The following is a 26,312-nucleotide window of genomic DNA, read 5'->3' on the forward strand; positions in this document are numbered from 1 at the left end:
TAAATAATCGATACATTTCAAATATTGTTATTAAAATTCATTTGTATTATTGATTACAACTTTTTAAGTTTAGAAACATATAAGTTATTTGATGTCAACGAACTTTCTCTTAAAAGAAAAATCAAGTTATTACAATGGTAAAATAAATATCGATTTAACTCATCTTTGGTAACCGTGCTAAAAAAAAAATGAAATCAAATTAGATCAAACAGGTAATAAAAGCTTACAATCCCATTGTCATTCATGCACGATGGCATCAGGCAGCACCTCTTGAAATAAGGAAGTGCGGCTCTACCTGTCCTTCTAAATTTTTCATTCTGCTCAAGCCTCCTCACCACACAATCGTCAAACGTGTCAAATTTGACCAATCACATCCTGATCCGATTGAACAGGAGCCGAGTTGTTGCAAAAATTACGAATTTGACCGTGGTGTCTTTGACAAATCGTAATTAAACGAAACCAATTGAACTGCACTTTGCAATGAGAAACTATAATTCCTGGCTCACGCATGAAAACACCTATCTGCATAGGGAAACTAGTGGCGTATTTGTTGTATCCACATTAAGCTAAAAAATGCAGTTCCTAATTGCAAAATGTGGTCCAATTGCGATTTTACTGGGCTTGTGGACTTTTAAATCAAATATTCAACGGTGAAACTCGAACCGCATACCTCGAAAAATCCGATTTTTCAGGAAGGTGAAAAAACCACCCTGAAATGTGACTCCAAAGTGTGAAAAAGGGAAATGGAAAATCCCAAGTTCAGTCATGGATCATTAGAAAAAAGTGTATGTATGTAGGTAGTGTGCCTTGACAGTTTGAAGAGTGCACAGATGAACGCACTTCATGGTGATGAATAATATAATCGGTGGGGTACCAAGCTGTGATGGACTGACGAGTTGGGTGCCCTTTTCACGTCTCCGGAGAGCATTCTCTAAGTGAGATGAGTTGTGTATCTCTGAGCTACAATCTCCTGTTGCCCCGTGAAGGAGGGCCATTGCAGTTTTTCCTCCACTTTGTTTGAAAAACCCTATCAAACTTTTCATCCCATTACCATTACTCAACATTTTTTAACGCCCTAAAGTTGTTCACTGGCACGATGTATCGTTTTTTTCACGCGTTGGTCCTTTACTGAGCGCTTTTAAAACAGATTTAATTCTAGGTCAAAAATACCTTGGATTCCAATGCTCAAGAAGTTTTCCGGCTTCCTGATGCGGAAGATCTTTCGATCAAACAACCCCATCCGGTCAGTCCAATGTGAAACCTTTCTGGTATCGTCTCGCGACTAATAGAACCTTTTTCCCTGAGAGTCTGATGAGGTTAGCCTCACTTGTTTAATTCAAGAAGTTGATCTCGGATGGCCTTAATTTCCCATATTATCCATCTATTTTTCAGGAAAAATTCCTCGGTCGGGAAATAAGTTAATTTTCCGAGAGATCCTGATGTAATGAATAAAAAACCAAGCAAAATTTTCCAATTAAGAATTCCCGCACGAAAGTCTTCGTTAATTCAATTAGAAATCTCTTTAAAGATGTCTCTTTGTAATAACAGAAATAACGCTTAAAACACGGAGATTTCCTGTTGCTTCATAACGAGAATTATCGCCCGGGAACTATTAATTGGAATTTCCATTTATGCAACAGATATTTTTTCTCCGCGAAATAGTTTTTATTTTGACTCAGCGCTAGAAAACACACAGAAACCATCCATCTCACGCGAAGCGCCACAAATACATCACGCATTGACGTCATTACGTTATCTCCGGTGAAAATATCAAAAGAGCACGATTAAAAAACGCCACCAGTTTTTTGCACTCTACCTTGGATTTTCTTTAAAAATTTAATTTGTCGTGCAATCCACATTTCGTTACCTTTTTTTTTCCCCTCATACGAAGATTGGTGTTGAGACCATAGGGACATCGAATGAATATTCAAGGAAACATCAAACGACCGTGATAATGCAATCAAAATATACACAAACAAATTGTATTAAACGATTCAGTTAAGATATTTAACGAAGAAATTCGGGGGACAGAAAATTTTGTTTATAAAAAATCATGGTGCAATACGACATATTTTCCCCCAGATTTTCTTCAACAATTATCCATCAATTACTCAAAGTTGAGGACTTCTTTTCCAAAATTTGTAGATTCCAAAAACATTTTGTGGGCGTGATGAAGGACACTATCTAAGTCGGGATCTTTTGCCCCGACGGAAGGTAGGATTAGGCTCAAGAGGCTAATTCTAGCAAAATATCTAGATCTGGACTGCACAAAAAATTATCTAAAATTGCCTACCTAGAGAATCATGAATCATTAAATTCTCGGGGCTGATTTTTAGGCAACATAAGATTATTTTTTGGGGTAAAGAGAATGTTTGCAATTGAATTAGAACCCGAAAATTTCAGTTTTTAGTCCGAATCTTAGCTAGATTTTGTTTAGATCCGTTGAAATTTGTTTCCACCGAGTGATTGCAGGTCGTAAGCGGATTCAGAGGGGGGGGGGGGCGTAGGAGGCGTACTCCCTTCCCCCCTTTGCCCGAAAAAAAGGAGAAAGAAAAAGGAAAGAAAGAAAAAAAGGGCGAAACGGAGGAGAGGAGAAGAAAGGGCGATTTCATTTGGTACTTATCCATGAAAAAATTGACTATCAAACTGCGTGTTAGAGATTTTAAAATATCTAAAATTTTCTGGATAAACCCTTAGATCCCCCCCCCCCCATACTGGCGCCCCCCTCGTTCGAGGTGTCTGGATCCGTCTATGCTGCAGTTTCCAGTAAAATAAACGGTTCGGGAGTTATGAGGCATGAAAATTGACGATGTGCTATAATCGGGCGAAAATTGCTGAAATCTGAGCGGCGCTGACAGATATGTGTCATGTTCACCTCCTGCCGCCACCCCCGCTAATTCCGCTCGAGCAGTTCAGCGTAACGCTCTTGTCAGTGCTCAATGCACGGGAAGGGGAAGGTGAAGTCCACTTTGAGCTATTAGCGGAGTTACGGCACTTGGGTTTCATCAGATTTCACGAGATGAATGTGTGTTTTTTGAGGAGATAACTATTCGAGCGCTGCGGTATGTTTTTTGGCCTATGCGGCGGAATTGAAGGCGAACCTCGAGTGAACGACATCTGCCACTAGGTTAACATGTTGGTCTGAAGCTTCTGCCAATGTTATGGAACAAGATGAATCTGTTTATAACTGCTCAAGCTCCCCGGTATATTTGTCGCCTATGCGGCAAAATGAAGCGCTGGGTGCAGAAAAGGCATCTCTTGATTGCAGTGTCTCAGGACCTCCGTTAACGTCTCATCTACTATAATTAAAGCAAATGCATAGAATTCTTTAAAACTTTTACCGAGTTTTTGTTACAATTTCACAATGCTTCAAACTAAAAATTTCAGAAAATTCACCTAATTATTTTCTCTCGAAATTATAATTAAGCTATTGAGATCCTGAAACACCGTAACCAAGAAATGCTCTTTCTGCACCCAACGCCTCCATTGAAGGCGAAGCTTAAGAGGACGGTACCTGTCAGTAGGTCAACAAATTTTTATCTATAGCTTTTACCAAAGTCTATGGAGTAAGATAAATGTGTGTTTTCCGAATAGATAAATATTCGAGCTTATTCCCGGTATGTTTGTTGCCTATGAGGCAAAATTGAAGTCGAGCTCCAAGTTCGATGATACGTGCAATTGAATCAGTGTGCTCGCAAGAATGAAAACAAACCAAATCGGGTTTGTTTTCATGTTGTCATCGTCAATAATATATTTTTGAAGAATCTTGTCAGCTAATCACACGATTTTTAAGCCCAAATTTCGGAAGTTTCATCCGCTCACTCATACGGAAATTGACGACAAGACTTTCGGGGTTTTCTTCGCGTATATAAGCATGTGCGTATCACTATGACGTCAGTCTGGACCGAGGATATCGCATGAACCCAAAAAATGCTGTATCACCAGTCAACATAAAGCTCCAGGTTTCCTTGTTGCCTCTGGAAAATGTATACAAAATCTCGCGGAAGGATTCAAATTTAATCCCATAGCAAGTCCTATTGAATCTTAAATGAATGGTCTCCAACGCCCCAAGAAGAGTTTCAAGTGTATTTTAAGATGAACTCTGAATTTGCGAGAGCTTACCTTTTCAGAGTCGCTCAAAGAATGTAAAGATGCGTTTGTTCTGCCAAACGATGTCCAAAATTACGATGCCGGAATTCGGTCATAAAGTGGCGGACTCAAGGTGGCCATTGAAAAGATCGAATTTCTGAATAAAACGCACGAGTGTTGCGTTAATGGTCGCTTTTGTGCGCCACCGGTTGTGCGTCCGATGTACTGTATACGTACCAACGGAAGTAACCCACGGTCAAGGTAACTCACGCATTCTTAAATCTTTTCATGGTTTTGTCGAATAAACGTGCCCCTAGCTGTGGGATGGATTTTTTACTGTTCTTATTTTAAGGAATTGTTAATATACCTAAGTCAGGTTTTTGAACAACAAAGCACCACGCTTGATATCGTGCAAATTTTTTTCATCACCGTTAAGACTAGTGGCGATTTTACAAGCTGGTAACACTGTTTTTCTCCATTTCAATCCATTAAAACTATCGAATTTAGTTAAGGCGAGCTGCCGCCAAGAATCGATTGTTTTGCATACATTCAAATGGAGGAAAAACAATGTTGAAAACTTTCAAGAATCGCCACTGGTTAAAGCGAATCTTCAACTTTAGTAAAACGCATTCTAGATACGATTGAAGTATTCCGAATTTGAACTTTTGGCGGCGTTTTTTAGAATACTCGAAATTTTAGTCCATAGATCTATCAGTATGAGGAATCTTCGTGGCGTAAATCATCCTCCATAATATTCAAGTAAAGTAAAAAGTACTGTTTCCATTATGCAATCGATTTCAATGCCTCAATATCAATAGTTATAATTGAAATGGTGCTTTTGACTTAATTTTAAGACTTAGAAAATGGTTTTCGGCACAAAAATTTCTCAAGGATTAAGCGGTAGGACTTGAATCTCGATTCTCCTAAAATAATCAACGTTTACGTTAAACTTTGAAATTCACTCATCGTATTCAGAATGAATTTCGCAAAAGCTGTAGATCCTCCTTCACAATAGGCGAGGATAACACTCAAGCTATACACTCTGCGTCCAACCCTGTTCTCGTCGAATTTTCCGTCTCTCAGCATCTCACAAACAACTTACCTTATTATTTTCCAATTTTTCCTACCCATCTCCAGAGTAAATAGGGTCACGTTGGGAAACGGGCAGAAAGTGGCTACAAGTGGTTGATTGCTCGACGATGATTGCCCCAAATGCTCCGATAATGTAATTACTGCGTCCGGTCCAATGGGATTTTGGGTGAGGGAGGGGGAGAGGGAGCGACGACAAAAAACCCACGACTGAAAAAGGAACAGCCGAAAACATGTTTACACAAGGTGAAAAGCTACCCTCGTGGTTCGTGAAACTTGGGTTGTAACCGGGTCCATCCCTCGGGGATTGTGCGGTGATTGTTCATGTTCATGTTCGTACTGGAGAGGAAGGCGACGCGACTGAGACGAGAGGCCGGCCGCTTGGGTCGTTATAATGCCTTCTAGAGGCAGGAATACCACCCGCGCTACTGTGACACCCGTGGATCTAACACAAGCGGACACACATTCACTGAATAAGCGCGGTGTGTTAATTCCCTTCGTAATAGATGTGAGCAGTCCTTTGGAGGGATGACTTGTACTATTAAGTAAATCAGGATCTTTCTCTCAAGCTGTTATGGGTGGCTTCACGATAGCTGGAATAGTTTTGTCGCCGTAACAGATAACACATTTTTCGGTTTTTTCAACATATTTTTACTAGTAATGATAATCACTCAAATTTTTCCGCATTAATCTTCAAAGGGTTAAGTATTATAACGCTTTCTAATGATTAATTTCTCTACTTCTCAATTAATATTATGTAAATTCCGAAAATGTGCTGTCTGTTACGTGGTAAAAAGTCAGCGTAACAGACAGCACATAATCGGCCATATATATACTAAAATTGAAAAGTACAGCGATAAATCGTTGAAAAGCGTTATAACACGTAACCCTATGCATATTAATGCAAAAAAATTCAAATGATATCATTACTACTAAAAATATGACCGAAAAATTTGTTGTCTGTTACGGAGACAAAACTATTCTAGTTATCGTGAAACCACCCTTATGCAACCGACTCAAAGCACATGTAAAGTTTAACTATAATATAAATTCCGTTTCTCTGTTTTAGGTATCCTCGGGACTACCAAACGCTACCCAATCACTTTTATTTTACCGATTTCGAGAGACACCATTCCGAAATCGCTTCATTTCATTTAGACAGGTGAGTTTTCATGTCTTGAACTCTCGATCTGTTACTTATTCAGGCGCGTGGTTCTTCAAACTGTGTTTACACGGAAAAATCACATTCGCATAACGATTTCAATAAACTGTCCGCACGCTCAAGGATCTGGACAACCTCGTGTTGTGTATTCCAAGAAAAATTTCTTTGGAGGTGAATCTTCATAGGAAGTAAACAAACATCGAGATATGTAACGAATTTTGCCAAAATACCGGTTACACTTTAAATCTTTGGCAAAATATCCAATACGCTTAGAGGCACATTTCAGCAGTTTTTCCCCCAAAAATGACACTTTGTAAATCCTAACATACAACTGACAAAATCCGAAGGAAGTATCGCATTCCTTTGCTGAATCAGACGTTTTATTTTTGCGATCAGATACTTTCAGCCTTCATTTAATTTTGAACAATTTTTTGGGGGAAAAATAGCTAAAATGTGCTTCTAAGCTACATGAGTCGTTTTTGGCCTATAATTAAAGATGGAAATAGTATTTCAGCCAAACTTGTTTGATATTTCGACGTTTACTTTTACCCTAATTATGGATTTACCCCAAATTTTGATGGAATTCTAATAAATAGGTATTCACTTTTCTGCCGCATGATTATTAATCTTCGTTCTGAAAGGCATTCCTTTTGATTTAAAGGAATCCTCTCCCGAGAACTTTAGAATTTAAAATCAATCCTACAATCAGCGGCCAAATAATCTCAGTAGTAACCACTATTTTTGCCTTATGATGGCTGGATGTCGAGGGATCTATTCGTCGTTTTTGCCACATAAGCCTAACCTAACTTCATTTCAAGACTATTTTGAGACGATCTATTCATACCCTAGCTATTAAGGTACTTCCGTAACAAATAGACTGAAGAAGGACCTGCCGGCTGTATTGTTGGTAGAGAAAGCGATAGTCAAAGCAAACATGGAGCGATCCTATTGGCTGAGATGGGTGGCTCTTATGGAGTAAGAAGAAAATGATGGACCAGCTTACCGTTAGTTAGTCCTCGTACCTACCTTTATTTGTCAGCTGGAACTATCCACTTCCACCAATAGGATCCCGCTATATCCCTGTTGTCAATAGCTTTGTCTATAGTTTTGTTTATAGTTTTGTGTATCAATTCCAATAATCAGCCCGCTTGGATGATTTGATAGTATTTCTTTCTATTCGAAGCTAATGTGCTTTGTGTTGTGATGCGCGTTGCAGGCTGCTGGGATTCAGGCGGGCCATGCCGGTGGTGGGACGGAGACTGAACATGTCGACGGAGCTGTGGGAGCTGGCCGACGGGGAGCTTCTGAAGACGTTCTTCGTCTCGCCCTCGAGCAACATCTGCTTCCACGGTCGCTGCTCCTACTACTGCGATACCGGCCACGCCATCTGCGGGAACCCTGACACCGTCGAGGGCTCCTTCGCCGCCTTCCTCCCCGACAAGGACGCCGTCCCAAGGAAAATCTGGAGGCATCCCTGGAGGCGCTCCTACCATAAGCGCAAGAAGGCTCAGTGGGAAACTGGTAAGTCACCCGTAGATTTTTTTCACTTTCCCTAGAGCCACAATAATTCAATTGCTTTGAAGGGCTCATCTGAAACTCCCCACGCAGATAGGTGCTTTTAAGAATGAGCCACATATAGTAGTTCCTCGTCATAAAATGCAATGCAATCCGAATTAATTACCTTTTCCCCACTCTTGAAGGACTCAAATATTAAAAAAACCGAAAAATCGACACGGTTGCAAATCTAGACTTAACGAGCGGAGGTCGTCTGTATCCATTACTTCAATTGGTTTCGTACAATTGCAGATTCGGATTATTGCAACATCGTGAAGGAGATCCCACCGTACGATGAGGGTCGTCGGCTACTGGACATAATGGACATGTCCGTTCTGGACTTCCTCATCGGGAACATGGACCGGCACCACTACGAGACTTTCAAAGTCTTCGACAACAACACATTCCCCATCCACTTGGACCACGGGCGCGGTTTTGGGAGGGCCTTCCACGATGAGATCTCCATCCTCGCGCCCATCATGCAGTGCTGCCTCATCCGACAGTCCACCCTTCAAACGCTCCTCAGGTAACCTTCTCACTTTACCCACGTCTTACGTCAACAAGTGACCGATTTTTAAAAACTCTTCAACTCCTTCACCTTTTATTATTAAGGAGTTTAAGAGTTTTTAAAGCGTAGGAATTTTCGTGTTCTTCAAAATTGCACGACTGATCATTTAATTACAACGATATCGACGGTAAAATTGAGACAATGTATACATAGATCAATCAAAATCATTCGAAATCATGCAAATCCTTCTTCCCTTATAAGAATACTCAATATATGCGCAAAATTAAAACTCATACAATCGTTTTCCTTTAAAAATAACAATTTTTTGGTGGGGAGCAAAAAATATTTGCTATTCTGAGAGACTTTTTAGATAATAATAGAGAAGCAACATTTTTACAACACTGTAATTGCGCTGGCTTCTTATTGCTGAATGCGATCCATATATTGGTTGCGGCGTTTCAAAATCCCCACTCCTTTCAACGCAAAGCATGCCACGCCACTGGACTTGTTGCGTTCTTCTATGTAACTTTCTCGTGTGACTGTTGAATTTTCGAATTTTCTCGGAGATGGCCTTCAGACCCTCCACTCATCCAGCCTCCTGTCAATGAGTATCATTTACCTCCTTCGTAGAAAAAAAAAATAATAATAAAAAAAAATCCTACTTCCGCATAAAAATGGCCCTTAGCAGTAAGGTAGATACGTCACAATTAGCGGTCAATCGACCACCGAATAAACACCTTTTTTCCGCCTTTTACGATGTGATGTAACAGAGATGACATCTGCCCAAAATAAGAAGACATACGTGCAATATTTAAAAGTGAGGGGAAAGGGGGCTTGTGTCTCGGAGCAAACTGGACGACCTTCACCGAGGCCGCCAGTTTTAAAGTATTGACTTCTTGTTCGGAGGGAGGCTGAAGTAACTTTTAATGCTCTACCATGCCAAATTTCAAACGCATCTCTAGAATCCACCCAAAACATTTTCACGACCGTTTTACTGAAGCGTCCTTTTTCATCTCGTCGTTCGTATGGTGCATTTTTTCACACCGCGCGTTTTCGCGGTGAACCCTCGGCAGGACAGCAGATGATTATGAATTTTAGTTTTTTTCGCCGGTAAAACCCCGCTCGTCTTACGTTATTCAAAGGCAAAAATGCCTACAAATAGTTGGAGGGAAGAGGACACAATCCTTAACCGTGGGCTACCATAGGATTGCACGCAATAGAATAAAACAAAACATTTTTATCGCACGGGAAACAAGAGGTAGGGGTTGTTGGATGATATGAGCATTTCCAGTTAGTTGTGATAGTACCCCAATTTATTGTGGTCACTAACCCAAATGTTGCGGTGCTATACCCCCATTAATTGGAAATGCTCTTATTATTCAACAAATTGAAGTAGTACCACAATTTTAGGGAATAGACCCTTAACACTGCTTTTCTGTGCATGGATAATTGCGTGAATGCTGGGGTTAGGATTGCGGTAATTGTTAACTTGTCTCAAAAATCGGCCAACTCTGATGTTTTCAGTTCTTTACTGTCAGGTGGAATTTATTTTTACCATTTTCACGATTTTGTGTACTATTCACCATTCCGCGCAATTTTTACCAGTTTCCCAACGAATTTTCTCACAAAACTTACTTCCAACTCCTTTTAACTTTATTACAGGGCAAAATCCCCCAAAACGTAGGCATACAGCATGAGCGGTCTCGGTCTGGCCAGGGGAACACGACTAATATGGTAATCTTAACCATAGTTTTTTTCCCCTCAATGTAGCTCTTCGAGCTATAAAAGGGATAAAGAAACATCGGAGGGTGTGTGAAGGTGTAGTATGTTGTGTGTGTGTAATACTGCCGTGCTAAGGAAGAACGCCGTATGATCATTTGAGAGTTGCCAAATTTCCTTCGATAAAATGTTTATTTTTGAGGAAGATTATGAGTAAATCTTCTCGATATTTTCAGACACTTATGATCGAATTACAAACAAAATTATCCAAGAAACTGGCTGATTTTCCTGATTCGAAAAAGTTTCCTGAAAATTAATTGGATTGCATTTTGCAAAAAGGAACCACTAGCATTGCAATGTTGCTAAGATTGTGCAACTTCTTTTGTCTTGGAGGAAAAACCCGATTATCCCATAATAGTTTCTATTTTACTCGCTAAAAACTGTAAATTTAAGACAAAAATTACCATCTAAATTTCATAGTTTTTCACAATTTTCGCAATTTTATTGCAAAAGATGAAGTTGCACAATCTTAGCACCATTGCAATGCTAGTGGTTCCTTTTCGCAAAATGCAATCTTTTCCTTGATATTTTCAGACACTTATGATCGAATTACAAACAAAATTATCTAAGAAACCGGCTGAAAAATATTCAAAAATTTTCCTGAAAATTAATTGTTTGCCAGCAGAAATTTGGCAACGCCTGAAGGCTCATACGCGTTTTTCCTTAGCATGGCAAAGGGGAACTATCCACTCGGGGCTCCTCAATGAAATGCTGGCATAGTATTAAGGTGGTACAAATAGGGGTGCAGAGTAAAACCGAGGAGAAAAACGTTGGCTCCACCAGCGGAGAGGACCCGCGGGGCAACAACTCGTCGCGCGTCTAACGTAGGCATCTATCTCAATCTCCACGTGAGCTCTGTCTCACATACAAATCCACGCTTTCCAGGGCTCAAGTAAAGATGTAGATACGCGGTTAGGTGAGAGGGGCTCCGAAGTGTCAACACGCGGATAATCGGGCGGCGAGTATTATGCGATCAGGCGCACGGTGGGACGGCCGCAATAGGAGGAACCCATTAACCGCGCTCGATCCATATTTGATGAGTCCCATTCAGCGCCCGGGCGAGGACCCGGGCTCCGGGAGCCCCGCTTTTCCGGCCGTTCCAGCCCCGCGCCCCGGAGTGGCCCAGTGGCGTGGCGTAAATTGCGATGTATCGATTGTTCTGCCATCTAAACCCATGGTAAAGAATCGATTATTAAGGTGTTCGCTGCGAACACCTTGTTTATCGATCCTTTTCCATAGGTTTAAATGGTATAACAATCGATATATCGCAAAGCACGCCACGCCACTGGAGTGGCCCCCGCCTGTCAACAGTCGTCACCTGCCGCCGGTTATTAAAGCGCTTTTTCAGGCACTTGACTAAATAGATTCCTCCGAGAAAGACGCGGCGCACCCCGATCTCCCGAGCCCCGTGAATATTTCATCAAAAGGTTACATGTTAAAACTCTTAAAATTTTAACCCCACCGACCTCGCGCTAGACTCACTTCCTTACATTAGCTAGTCGATTTTCCGATTCTCCCCTCTGCCTTTCGTCTGTACTCCTATTCCAACATTTTCACTTCCCTCTTTCTTTGTCTCTTTCTTTATACTCTTTGGCTCTCCTTTCTATCGAGGGCCTCTTCAGATCGCATTTCCACTAGATTAATTTCTCGACACTTACTCCGACAATCATATCAAAGCAAATGCACCACTTCCGTTTTTCTTTATCCGCATCTTTACTGTTTTTCCTCTCCTTTCCATCGAGGGCCTCCTCAGATCGCATTTCCACTAGATTAACTCGTCGATACTTACTCCCACAATCATATCAAATCATAACAATTGAACCGATTATTTTCCAAATCACGTAAGCGCCAAAATTGCGATTGCAAGCAAAACAAGAAAAACGATTTTATTAGCTTTGTTAATTCTCCCCTCTGCCTTTCGTCTATACTCCTATTCCAACATTTTCACTTCCGTCCTCTTTATCCGCATCTTTACTCTTTGTTCCTCTCCTTTCTATCGAGGGCCTCCACAGATCACATTTCCACCAGATTAACTCGTCGATACTTACTCCCGCAATAATATCAAATCATAACAATTGAGGGGCTTGGAAGACAAGGCGCATGAGTGCAGTTTTTGAAAAATTTGAGACATTAATTATTTTAAGTACAACTAGTTTTAATGCATATTCTGTGAAAAATTAGCTCCTAAATTCTAACTTTTAAACATCAAAAAGTCAGTTCCAACTTTCCATCCGCCCCTAAATATCCGTGCAATTTCTAAACTTCAATCACGTATTCCTCGAAATAGCAAAAACTGCACGTACGCGCATTGTGCTCCAAACCGCTCAATTGTAGTCCAAGCAAATATACGGAAATAAAAGTAGAAAAAATCGCTAAAAAATGTGGCCCGAACCCGATGTAACGAGGTGGTAAAATAGCTGCTGCTGGTGCTGGGTCCTCACTATTTTGCGGGGGAAGCAAGGCTAAAAACTTCAAAAATTTCAACTTGGCTTGGTATAAGGCGCATAAGAACGGTTTTTAAAAAAATTTGAGATATTAATGGTTTCAAGTAAAACTAGCCTTAATACGTATTCTGCCTAAAATTCGCTCTCAAATGCCAATTTTTAAGCATCAAAAAGTTGTTTTGAACTTTCTTACCGCCCATAAAGATCCATGTAATTTTGAAACTTCCAACACGTATTTCTCGAGGTAGCAAAAACTGCATTTTTGCGCCTTGTGCATGCCCCAAGCCCATCAATTAGAGAAAAAAATTTGAGCTTTAATGCAAAGTGTCATTAAAAGACCAAGAGAGATTTTTCAGCGAGATGTTTTGCTGTCTTTGAATACATACCACTGTTTCAAAAGAAAAATGTCGGACTTACAAAATACTCCTCGAAGCATGCAACTTCAAACTAGTCCTCATCCGCAGTATATTTAGAATGAATTTATGCTACCCATAATATGGAGAGGTTCAGACAGGGCACTCAGAAATGACGACAGCGACCACGAAGACGCTACCGTATAAAAAATTAAGATAGGCGGGCGAAAACAATGAAAAGGAATTTTAATGAATCCAGATTGTTGAAAGAGCCTCAGCACACCGATTTTCTGAGACCTAATTTAATCGAGAACCGGGAGAAAGAAGAGGAGGAGGTAAGACATTGTCCCTGGCCGCTATGCCGCCCAACCCCAGGGGACGCTCCGCGCCCTCTATTGCGCACGTTGTAGGTCCTACATCGCCAGTCGGAGCCGAACGCATATGAGCGCCTACAAGATTGCAGGAATACTTCACGCATTGCGCCTAACGCACAGTGCGGTCGCCGGATCGCGTAGCGCCTACAAGAGTGCACAAATACCTCCCGCATTGCGCCTAACACCGTGCGGTCGCTGGTCGGCGTGAAATGCATATCGACGATGTAAGTCGGCAATCACATAACTCGGTTTGCGACATATCGCAGACTTCCTGTCATACTTCATTTTTTAATCGAAAAACCACTCAATGGCAATGCTTTAAAACTGCCGTGATTTTTCTTCTCTGTGCGAAGAAAATTCTGCAAAAACTTCAAGGAACGATGTCAATTTGTTCTCTTTTAAAAAAATAACATAGAGGCGGAGATTTTCAGACACCGCAAACGAATTATGCGATTGCCGACTTACACCGTCGATACGCATGAGTTTCTGTGGAGTACACAGTTTCTTCATGGTTACCGGTTACCGTGAGTTATTTCAAGTGACTTGTTTTTCGGTCAGATCAGCCAAAAGGATTCCGTTGTTTGGCCAAATTTTTGGTTTAATCGACTGAAACTGTAGGATTCTTAGAGACGTATGGGGATCAAGAATGTTTCCAGCTGTGCTAATGTACTCTTGTTCTTCTCGTTGTCACTCAGAGGTCGCGATTCGCGCGTGGCTAGTGTATTGGGCTGTGAGTGCATAGAGTACATAGAGTCCTAATGTAAATGAGAGAGCTGGGGGACTCGGCCAACTACTGTAAACGGAGAGGATAGGAATCACTACATATTCTATTTACGAAGTAATGGCTACGTATATCTACGTAGCCATTTTGGACAGGTCCGGATTCACCTACTTGCCGCCCATGAGCCGCCTATATTTTGCCGCCCCCTTCTCATTCATTTTGTAACTCGATAAAAACAATCAAATGAACTTGCCAGCGGGGGAGGGGTGCATAAGACACATTTACTCGTGTTGAACACATTTTTTGGGAAAGCCCTGTCAACACTACTAGCAAAAGTTCACGAAACTTTGCGCGGAAGTTAAGTTCCGTAAACCTATCTCTGTGTGGACAAGGCCTTCCATTCATAAGAAATGAACGAAAAAATTATGAAAGAACAAACATAAATGTGGTTCAATGATTTTAACTTCCGCCGCCGCGCCGCGCAGACCGCACCGTGTTGGACGCAATGCGTGAAGTATTCACGCAGTCTTGTAGGCGCTATGCGTTTCACGCTGACCGCACTGCGTTTGGCGCAATGCGTGAAGTATTCATGCAGTCTTGTAGGCGCTATCCGTTTCACGCTGACCGCAATAACCGCACTGTATTCGATGCAATGCGTGAAGTATTCGTGCAGTCTTGTAGGCGCTAATATGTGCTACATGCCGATCGCCGAGGGCTTCTCCTTTTCATCTCAAGTCCTCGTTATCATTTCTCTCTAAGTCGCGAGGCCAAACTGCGTGCTTAGTTTCTCTCATAGCTCGACTTATTAAGGGTGCTGTCTCTTGTATCACTAAGAGACGACAGAATTAGAAATTACTATACTCTCAGGAAATGAGAGATTTTGTCGCCTTTTCTCGTTTGTAATTTTGTTCTTATAAATCCGATATTTTTATAGACCCACACTTTAAAAAATTGCAGATTGCCGCCCCTTAGATTTGCTGCCATGGGCCGCGGTTCATGTGGCCACCCCCTTAATCCGACCCTTAAGATTTCGATCCAAAATTTTTGGATCGAAATCTTAAAAACGCGCTTACCTAGAAAGCAGCTGAGCGATTCTCTAATAGCGATAAGCGAACTTATCAGAGCTTTCCAACTTGTTTGTCAATGTGTAGAGTCGAAAAAACGTCCGTGCGTTCATTTCGCGCACCTTTATAATTCGTCTTATTTTATTTCAGGTTTCACAACGGGGAGAAGAAGCTGAGTGACCTAATGCGAGATTCCATGAGTCGAGACCCGGTAACGCCCGTCCTGTGGGAAGCGCATCTCGCGGCGTTGGATCGGCGGGTCGAGATCATTCTCAACGCTGTCCGAACCTGTATCAACAAGGCTGACGAGACGGGCAACGCTCCCAACTCTAACCATGTCGATAGCAAACAAATTTCCTAGCATTTACTTAACATGTAAGCGAACACTCATACATTTTCCTCATGCACTGAAAAGAAATCTCGGTGTATTTACTAAGAAAAGGGTAAAATTACCAAGAATTCAGGGTTCTACTTGATCCCAGTTTTTTCTTGGTAAAATTACCATTTATGGAATTGGTAATTTTACCGAGAAATCTCGGTAAAATTATTGAACTTTCTCGATAATTTTACTGGACCTTGGTAAAAATGCCAATATTTTGTATAGACTGTGGTAGAATTACCGAGATAAAATGGCAAAGTTACCGGGGATTGATTACTAATAAAAGTGGTATTCTTACCTGAAAAAAACAGTAAAAATACCGGTGTTTAGGTAAGCTTACCAGTCTGTCTTGGTAAAATTACCAATAATTAGTAAAAAAAGTGAGATGGTAAAGGTACCAACGGACCTTGGTAAAAACGCCGAGAATTTTTTTTCAGTGTAAACGTCATCAGCGCGAAGAAAGCTGAAATTTTCTAAAATTGCCACGTCTGCGGTGAGAGAGACAAAAAGTCTAAAAATAAAAAAAAAAGCAACATTAATTTAAGCGGCAGACACACCTGTGAGTTACACGCGCTTTTTAAAAGTCAAACATAGGCCTGTCCCCGAACCGATGAAATCGCTCGTTGGTTCGTACGAAACGATCGAGCGATCATTTCGTAATCGTTCACTTCGAAAAAATCGTTTCGAAAGCCTGTTTCGATCGGAATCTGTTTCGATCGAGCCTGCTCGATCGAAATCTGCTCGATCGAAAGCCGTTTTGATTTTTTTTTTTTTTTTTTTTTTTTTTTTTTTTTTTTATTATTTTTATTATGTAAAAATGTACTACTGGCCCTTACGGGGCATTAATTACGGGGAGTTAATGTTCGAATAAAGCTAATCTTAAAACTAATGTTATAAATTTTTTTTTTAATTTTTTTTTTTTTATTTTGAACCAATTAAATTTTTTCGATTCGAGCAATCTCATTAGGATTCCCGTGGGAGTTTCATGCACCGCTGATGAAAGCTCTAAAACGTCTTCCGAAGAAAGTTCACGGGATAAGGGATCCCTGGCTAAAGTCTTCCCAGTAAAAAGTTTTTGGAAGGAACAAGACCAGGTTCCACATATTTTTACGCGGTGATTACCTACTTACTTGTATATTGAAAAAGCCAAAACGGGTAATGCTCGAAAAAAAAACAGGAACCCTTCTACCCGTTTTGTAACTTTCTCAGGAATCTTTGATCCCTTATCGGGTGAAAGTACTTTCGATGGATGTAAGATGCTTTGAATTGCATATCAATACCGTACTCCGTTGCGTATCGCTGCGCTGCTTCGCGCCGGCCGTCGACCGCGTTTTTCATCTCCCTCTGGCTTCCCTTCCCGGAGGCTGCCTCACATTCAGCCCGCGCACATTTTAGACCTTTTTGACCGTTTACTTTCAATCGGTCGTGTTATGACTTATTATGAGTAACAGCAGCCTCCTCGCGTCAACTGAAACCTAAGTGACGCCTCATTCACTTCTTATCTTTCGGGCAAGGCATTTTGTGACCCATTCTCCGTTCTCGCTCGTTCCCTCGCACCTGATCCGCCGCTCTGCTCCCGTTCCACGCCTCCACGTTCGCCGGCATCTCTTTACTCACTTTTCCCCCTCATATTGCTCTTGTTTTTCCTCGATCTCGGATACCTTTTCGATCGAATGTCACCTGTTTCTTAGCCGTCGCCTTTGCCTGTCGATCGCCACCACTGCGTTACGTGCAACGTGCCTATCTGCTTCGCTTGGCGTGGCGCTGTGCCACCGGTCGCCGCCCGTCGGCCGAGTTTCTTCTCTCTTATCTCTCTCTGACTTCCCTCCTCGGGGTTCACCTCACTTTCGGTCCAGCGTACATTTTGACTATTATTTGCTTGAAACTGGTTATCGCGTCAACCAAAACCTTATTTTTCATCACACATATTTTTCAGGCAAGGAATTCTACGGCGCGCTCAGCCCCCATCCGCCCCCCTCCCCCGCTCATCGGTCTCTCTTCATTTACCTGGTTTTCCTTGTTGTCGATTGTCTATCTAGGTCTTCACTGTCGCCTTTGTCTTTGTCCGCCGATCGCCAATTTGCCATCGCCACACTATTCACCGGTCTCCACTCAGATTTTTATTCACTATCACTTTTTTCCATTATTCCTTCCGTCTCTCTCATACAAATGAACTCGTCGCGTTGGCTGCTCCAGCATGTTTTGATTACCTTACCCGCTTTTGCTATTTCGTCCAATGATGCCGAAGCTTTGCTAATAATATTTTTCAGCACTTTAGTTTTCATTTTTTTAATATTACATTCTCTACAGCAAGAGGGGTATCCTTCATTGGCGTATCATGTCTGGAACCCCGTAGCCCCCTCCCCCCTCCGTATGGTATCATTGAAAAGCCGTCTCGCAGAAAGGACTCCAACAATCAGATCAATCTCCAACCCACCTTATGGACGGGTTTTCAATACACGCAGCAATGCACTTTCTTCTAGAGACTAAAATTTATTTTTGGTGAAGAAATATGGACTCAAAAAATTCATTTATATCAGAATTGAGACAGAATAATGCTAGAGAACGAAAAATCTATAAATATTGAGTTCAAAAAACAAACAAACGAAAAACCTCATTTCGTTCTGCCGCGACTACACCTCTCCGCTCTAAACTTATTGTTTTAGAGATTAGCCCCCCTCCCCCCGAAAAAAATTATGAATCTGCGTGCATTAAACGTGTCTGCCGAGAATTCATGCGAAGTCACGTACATAAGAGTTTTCTGATATTTATATATTTTCATTTTTAAATTTTAAAGGATTTTAAAGTTTCAACATTGGAACTTTTTCTGCATATGAGCATTTAAAATGAAAAAGGTTTTCAACAAAGAGCCAACATACTGAATTAGGAAACGCAAACGCCTACATTTTTTTGCGGACTGTCATACGCTTTCATGGTGCAACTGTCACTTCGCATTCATTTCATTCGGGGTTTTTGGGCGCTATGTAGACGCCAACACCGAATTTCACTCCTCAATTTTTAACAGTGTGTACCGGCCTTTTCCCCGAATCACGTAATTTGATCATGTGTTTGATTTCGTGAAAATATTTTATATTTTACTCAATCTGGCGGTCTGGCACCTACATCTACATCGTGAATGAAACTGTAAGTCGATGAAGGAGGGGGGGGGGGGGATGATGGGATTCTCATATGGGACTCCGTCTGGCGCAATGGACGGAGGACGCGCAGCGCAGCGCGGCGACGGCCGACGCGGGCACGCGTGGAATCGTCGTCCCTAGCCTGCCTGAAACCTAGCGATCTACGATTTTCGCATTTTTTCCCCCCTAATTTCCTTATCATTCCCCTCTCTTTCTAACCCAGCTGAAATGCGGCATCTATTTCAGCTTATGCTCCCTTTTTTAAAACCTAACCTATTTCGACAAGTGACACGTGCGTAGTTCAGCCATCGTCTGAAGCGCTGATTTTGTGCACTTTCTTGTACTTGAGAAACGTCTTCCCTAATTTATTAAAAAAAAATTAAAAAATGAAAATTGGTAAATTTTACGAGTGCGCAAGATGCACGTAGAAGATCCCGTAAAAAATCAGAGTCGGAGAGCTCAACGTAAAAAAATTTTGATTAAAGATGTAAAAAAAACTTGAGGGATTAAATTGAAATCTTGACGTCAAAAATTCGCGATTTTTTGCGCAAAAAAATCCGAAAAAAATTTGGAAGAACAAAGTTTTTACGTGAAAAATCTTACTTTCCGTACATTAAAAGGAGGTCAGAAAGAAATGCAAAGGAGACAGATTGAACTACGATTTTTTACGTAAAAAATTGACGTCTCTGAATTTTTTCTCTGACTTTTTCACGTAAAAAATCACGATTTTCTTTTTTACCTCTTCGAACATCTATTTTTTATATGTAAAATTTTTGATTGCGAAAACCAAAAAATTGAGGAAGAATATCTGTACTGAAAATTCGCTAAATTGGCTAAATAGGAAATACCTTTGGAGTATTTATTACTAGAATGATACGCTAAAAATTCGAATGTCCCCTAAATTTTTTTTGTAAAAAGAGTAAGCCCGAAAACTGGATACAAAATTGTTTCGAAACCAGAGTTTTTACAAATCTGAGAAGATTTTAAGAACTTATCTTTATTAGATTGGTTTTAAACATTCTTAAAAAAATTGATGCATTTCATAATAAAATTTTAGAAAAGGAGAATGGCATTTCACTTTTGGTTTATTTTACATCTTGTTTTACGATTTTTTTCTTTTTTTGTACATTTTAAGTCTTTGTGCTAGTAGGAGAAGAATGATTATAATTTCTCTTTGGTGTCCAAAAGATTAAGGTCAACCAACATCCGTGGAAAGTTCTGAAATAACTAATTCCTTAGGAACAATTTAGTATACTTTCTTTTTACTTGAAATTATGGAATTGCATAATTTTCCAAGTACTAAGTGAATAAACGTACAGCCGATATGCATGTGCCAGCCTCTGATTACAATTTACACCTGCTGGGGATCAAAAATCGCGCATAAGCTCCTTCTAGTGATGCGTAAATAAATTGTAAAAGAGGGACGCAAGACCAGCAGCTAAACAGTGGTGTCACACCCCCCCCCCCCCACCCCAGGTACTTGACGAGGTTCCCCTATTTCATTAATTGGGTGTGTGCGGACTCCTTCTAGGAGATGTGAGAGGGAAGGGGGCCGGGGGCCTCCCCCGAACTATTTTGACACTTTGATGTTCTATAGAGGCAATTTGAGGCTATAATCAGCAGTTTTGTCTCCTTTGCCACTGCAGAAACTTGCTTAGGTTTTATGGGTAAATATATCCTTTTTTTTTTTTTTTTTTTTTTTTTTTTTTTTTTTTTTTTAACAAATTAAACGAAACTTTTTTACAGAAAAACGGAGGGGGGAGAGGAAATATGTGGGAGGGGGGGAGAATGCAGGATTGGAGAGAAAAGAAAAAGGGGGGAGAATAGAAGAAACGGGGGTGGAGGAGAATATAACCGAGCGAAAACAGATGACACTTTGGCGGATTTACGCAAACTGCCCATAAAAAAAGAAAAAAAAAAGAAAAAAAAAACTTCACACCCCCCTCCCCCCATTTCAAACTTGATGAGTTGCTTGTCTGTAAACATGGCTACTGACATCACTGCAGCTAAATGATGGAGTAGGTGAGCAATAGTCCGAATGAATTGTAAGTCGTCCCAGACAAGAAGCGAGGGCTGAAGGATAACAGACAGGACGGAGAGTCGCATTAGGTTACTAGTTACTTCCTAAAAGTTCGATCCATTCGATTTTATAAAGAGAAGTTGATGAAGAGTTTCAGTTGAACGGTGGCGTATACAGGGTGAGCGAAAAGTCCCCGACCCCCCCTCTAACTTTTGAACGAATTGAGCTAGGGAAATGAAACTTTGGGAATGTTCCTATCTCAAAGGAGACCATCTTTTGGGGGGGTCAAAATTTTGGTCCCCCCCTCAGGGGGGGACGGGGGCCCCCCAACTTTTTTTTTTCAAATGGCAACCCCTATCTTGTGATACCTCATTCGAAAGAGCATAAAAAACTAAGAATTTTGGCGCAAACCGCAGATCAATATCTTAATTTTTGACTGAGTTATGATAGGTCAAAGGTCAAATTTGACCTATTTTCAAAAAATCATAACTCCGGTTCAAATTATCGTAAAGAAAAAAATAAAACGGGAAAATTTACCAAATTGTGTCCGCTTTTAAGTAAAAATTGCAAAAATCACTTGGATTTAATTTTAAGGGGGGGCTCGGACCCCCAAATACGTCAATTCAAAGGTCATTCAATTTTCCCGCGAAATAAGCCAATTTCCCCTGGATTTGCCTCCACATTATCTCAGTAAGGTCAAAATCAGTTCAACATTACGTTGGCAAGTCCCCAAATTTCGGGAAAAGTTAAAAAAAACAAAATTTAAGGTAATTAAATTTGACCGTTTAAATATCATTTTTTTTTAACTTTTCCCGAAATTTGGGGACTTGCCAACGTAATGTTGAACTGATTTTGACCTTACTGAGATAATGTGGAGGCAAATCCAGGGGAAATTGGCTTATTTCGCGGGAAAATTGAATGACCTTTGAATTGACGTATTTGGGGGTCCGAGCCCCCCCTTAAAATTAAATCCAAGTGATTTTTGCAATTTTTACTTAAAAGCGGACACAATTTGGTAAATTTTCCCGTTTTATTTTTTTCTTTACGATAATTTGAACCGGAGTTATGATTTTTTGAAAATAGGTCAAATTTGACCTTTGACCTATCATAACTCAGTCAAAAATTAAGATATTGATCTGCGGTTTGCGCCAAAATTCTTAGTTTTTTATGCTCTTTCGAATGAGGTATCACAAGATAGGGGTTGCCATTTGAAAAAAAAAAGTTGGGGGGCCCCCGTCCCCCCCTGAGGGGGGGACCAAAATTTTGACCCCCCCAAAAGATGGTCTCCTTTGAGATAGGAACATTCCCAAAGTTTCATTTCCCTAGCTCAATTCGTTCAAAAGTTAGAGGGGGGGTCGGGGACTTTTCGCTCACCCTGTATGTATAAAGATAGTGAAAGAGGAATAAGACGCGGATCACGCGAACGACAAAGGTGAGGAAGGGAAGAGAGTGGGCAGTAGCGGCACCGATAAGAGCTTCAGTCAAACGGGAGCTAGGATCGAGATCTTGAAAGAGGAAGGAGTCACAGTCACAGTCATGGGCGACAAGGGGAAACAGAGATAGTCAGCGGTGCCGTCACCGAAAGGAGAGGTGCATGAAACAAAAGCTATGCGAGGTGTGAGGAGCACTGGAGCAGGTCAGGCGCCAGGGGTCAAACCAAATACCGAACCGAAGAAGAGTGTAATTGTGTGATATGAGGAAAACGAACGGGGAAGAGATAAGGACGATTCGATGTAGGATGATGAGGGCGTGTGTGTGTGTGCGTGCAGTACGGGCCGACATACGTATACTGAGCGGATGCAAAATTCGAACGAAATGGTCAAAACTGTCTAAGTAAATGCAGCTAGTATCATTATCATTGTCGCGGCACGCGCAGCGCTGGCGAGCGCTGAGCCATACTACCAAGGTCCATTGGATCATTATTGTTATTGGTAATGGGCATTTGGGCTAGGAGCTAAAGGAGCATTGAGATCGGGAGGTAGGGTAGCGGAGCGGATCTCTGATACTTTACAAATAAATGGTTGGTAAAAAATGGAGTGAATGCGATAAGCGCATATATTTTGAATAAAAATTGATCTGATAAAGTAACTTTAGTAAGTAGACGAGAATCGAGACCTGGTATTTTCATGGTTTGTGTGGTTAAATTAATTTGTTTTGTTGTGGGAGGGGGGGGGGAGGGGAGAAGATTAAGCACATGGAATGCTTTTCGGTAATTCTATGTATACAGAACACATGGTAATAATATAATTTGCGGTCAGAACTGCTACGGTACTTAACGCTGATGCTGTTATTTCAATCGAATTCGAAACGAAGAAAAAAATTAAGAGGAAGAGGAATTCTTGACAACAATATGGTTTTTCTGCAATTATTTGCTAAACATGGTAAATCTTATTTCAACATTACAAAATAACATTTCGATCGAAACGGCTTTCAAAACAAACGTTTCGATCGGGCATTCCGATCGAGCACTTCGATCGAGCATTTCGATCGAACATTTCGATCGAGCAGTTCGATCGAGCAGTTCGATCGAGCAGTTTCGATCGAAACAGGTCTTCGAACGATCATCGAAATGATCGATCGATCGATCGATCGGTTCGGGGACAGGCCTAGTCAAACACCAATATAGGAAACCAGGATTTCGATCGCTTGACGTCGAGCTATCGAAATCCTCCTTGCCTATTGGTGTTTCACTTTCAACAAGCGCTTGTATCTCGCAGGTGCAGCGGGCCTTTAACTATGGGAGGCATTGCATCGAGGAGTGTTCTAAGAGAATGTTCCCACAAAAAAATGCTACAAGTGTCAAAATCGAACAGGCTGAGATGGAAAATTGCATGACATTTTCCCGTGAAATTTCAATGGAACATCATCGAAAAATTGAAAGTTAGATTTTTTCAAGAAATTCTTAGTATTAAAATTTCAAGGGCGATTTCAGCCACAGGTATTATGCAGAGTAACAATGCGCGGTTGTCAACCTTATCAGCTTGCGGAGCCCCTACTCAGCCACGGTTTATTGGCCCCCTTCAAGAAAACAAAAACAACTAATTTTACCCCCCCCCCCCCTCTCAAAAAATATGCGATGTTATGACTTACGACACATTATAATACATTGATACCTTATCAATTGATAGTTCCTAGCGGTAAATGGGAGAAGTTAATGAGGCAATAAAAAGGTTAAGAGGGGTTACAATAAATTGGATCCCGTTTAGCCGAAAGGAACCAAGCCCCATCAGCTAATTCCGAATTTAACTGAGCAATTTAATTATTTCCAGAGAACGTTTGTGCGGATTTTTTGGAAATTTTCAAGAGATTTGCTTCGTACTGTGCAGAAAATTTTGCACAAAAATCCGCAGAACCGTTTTCATGTGAAAAATTAAAGCGCCCAATTTAATTTGACAGCTGATGTTGCTCGGTTTCTTTCTACTTAACGCGGTCCAATTTAAAATGGTTTTTGGGGGAAGGCCTCCGAACCTTGCGTTACCCCGATCAGGAGCACAGACAGCGTCTAGAGCGATGAAATCTGGCCCTGCTCGGTGTAAAAAACCAAAATCGGCGGTCACCTTTCAAGCAGCTGGGCTTGAACTGTTAATGAGCATGTTGTTTACAGTAATGATAGGAGACCACGTCAAAATTGAAGGTGGTTACTTGCTTGCTTCTTAAGCATACTCTTGTAATGAAGGTTTAATTGCGGCAATTAGAATTTAGAATTTCGTTGGTCCTTGGCATCATGATCGTGGCTAGGAGGAGCTGGGCAAGTGAGGCCCCCCCTTCCCTCCTCACTCCAGAGAGGAGGGGGCCATATCGCCATTTGTCGCTTAATACCACTACTTAGTTTTGTGAATATTTCTCTATAATCTATATGTATTTATTTTACACTCGGTTTTTTTTTCAGAGAAATGTGACCTTGGTGTGATCTTTCTGTCCAAAATCCAAGACCGAGCAAACACAGAAGCAATTCATACGTTCTTGTTTTACTTCTCGAAACGTGGACTACAGTTTATAGTAAATAAGTAGTCGTAACCAATTCTAAAGATGTTCGTTTCTCCTCCCATATTGGGTTTGTTAAATATCTTTTTTTTCTTTCGGACGTGTAAAAATTTGTTTTTATGACCGTGTACAAATTTGTTTTCTTTTTTTCTATATTTATTGTACAGAATGCATTCGTTTTTATACATAAGTGTAATGTAAGTCCTTTAATTTGTCCGGCAAAAATTTTGTAATTTTTTTTTAATAGACTGCATAACTCCTCCCTCCTCATTTTCCCGTGCAGGTTTTTTGGCATTTTTAAACCTCTTTAAATGATGAACTATCGTATACCGATTGGAATATTTCGTTATTTCTTATCTTCATCTTCCCCTTTTTCAACATTTTGGTTGAATAAAAGAGTCATCTTGAAAAATAATCAAGAGCAATAAGAAATTTTAGGTACCTTTAACTTCCGCCAAGCGATACGACGTGTGCAAAAACGTTGCCTCAGCGTTATTTTGGAAGATAACGTCATGATAACATTGTGACGACGTTTTCGCATGCGGTTTATGCCAGGCGAGTTAAGATTTAACTTGGTTTGCTTCCTTCTAAAATCCCCCAACTTTTATGTAAAGTAAATGCATAATGATATTTTGAATTGTTTGTAAAATTTGGCTGTGTTTCATCTGGTTAAGTTTCCTTCAACTATCGTAAGTGTAACATATTTCATTGCACTGAGTACCTAGAACGCGGAGGATCTCCTCAGAACTCAAGTGCGTGCCCATTTTCACGAACGTGAAAGAAATAATAAGAAAATAAAAATGGAAAAAAGATCAAGTACTCATATATTTTGATAATTCCTGAACAACTTGTGCTGCTTCAATAAAGATCTTTACTTTCTTTTCTATTTCCGATTTTTACTTCCCCTGTTCTACAACCTTATCGATGGCTAATGTCGAAAAATGCGTATCTATGATTGCGGCGTCGCAAAATTTTGGGCATACTTTAAACATGTTTTTAAAGGGAAACTTGAAAAAACAATTTTCCTAAAATTGTTTTTGAATGTGTCCGCTTTATTCATAAATATTCCAAAGAATGTTAGAGAGATATTTTTGTTCGTTTTCTTCTGAAAAATTAGAAAAAATAAGGCCGTAGTTTTAAAGAGGCTGTGAAGGCTCTTGTCAATGAACAATTTTAACCAACAATTATTAGGAAATATAGTAAGTCGTAATCATGTGACAGTGTTGTTAAATCCTGCAATTTTTCATTTCACGCGTCACAGTCATCCACGAATTTTGAGCAAAAGTAAATGCGACCGTCTTAAGTAGCAGGACCGCATTTCAAAGCGCATTTTGTTGTCAAGAGTTCGTTAGTTCCAATAAAAGTGCGATCCTGTAAAAGCAATTTCTGGAAGCCTCTCTCTATTTTATAAAATCACAGTACAAAACCTGCCGTTATGAAACCAGAGACAGACACCTTCCTACTGTGTCAGTGTCATCCTCTCACAAAATGCTACCACCGAAAGCGCAATTTTGCGGGAAATAGCTGCCGTCACGCCAGGAGGCATGTTTAAACCTCTGACGCAGCCGCATTTACTCATTAAGGTGATTCGATGGACGCCATATTTTGTGTCAGAACGGCATGCGATATATCGCATCAATTGGTTCCATTTTTTC

The 26,312-nt window shown here is 40.7% G+C and overlaps 1 protein-coding gene across 2 annotated transcripts in view; it reads left to right on the forward strand.

Moving 5' to 3' along the window:
* The window catches only part of LOC109042735 (extracellular serine/threonine protein CG31145), a 107,842-nt gene extending 82,299 nt beyond the window's left edge, over positions 1-25,543 (forward strand). For both annotated transcript variants that reach the window (XM_072296871.1, XM_072296873.1), the window contains exons 5-9: positions 6,248-6,340; positions 7,557-7,861; positions 8,147-8,420; positions 15,288-15,512; positions 24,563-25,543. In XM_072296871.1, coding sequence (XP_072152972.1) covers positions 6,248-6,340; positions 7,557-7,861; positions 8,147-8,420; positions 15,288-15,498 — 883 coding nt within the window. In that variant the 3' untranslated portion in view covers positions 15,499-15,512; positions 24,563-25,543. The remainder of the gene's footprint in view (positions 1-6,247; positions 6,341-7,556; positions 7,862-8,146; positions 8,421-15,287; positions 15,513-24,562) is intronic.
* The last annotated feature ends 769 nt before the right edge of the window (positions 25,544-26,312 follow it).

This window comes from Bemisia tabaci, chromosome 2, assembly GCF_918797505.1.
Source record: "Bemisia tabaci chromosome 2, PGI_BMITA_v3".
NCBI classification, from domain to species: Eukaryota; Metazoa; Arthropoda; class Insecta; order Hemiptera; family Aleyrodidae; genus Bemisia; species Bemisia tabaci.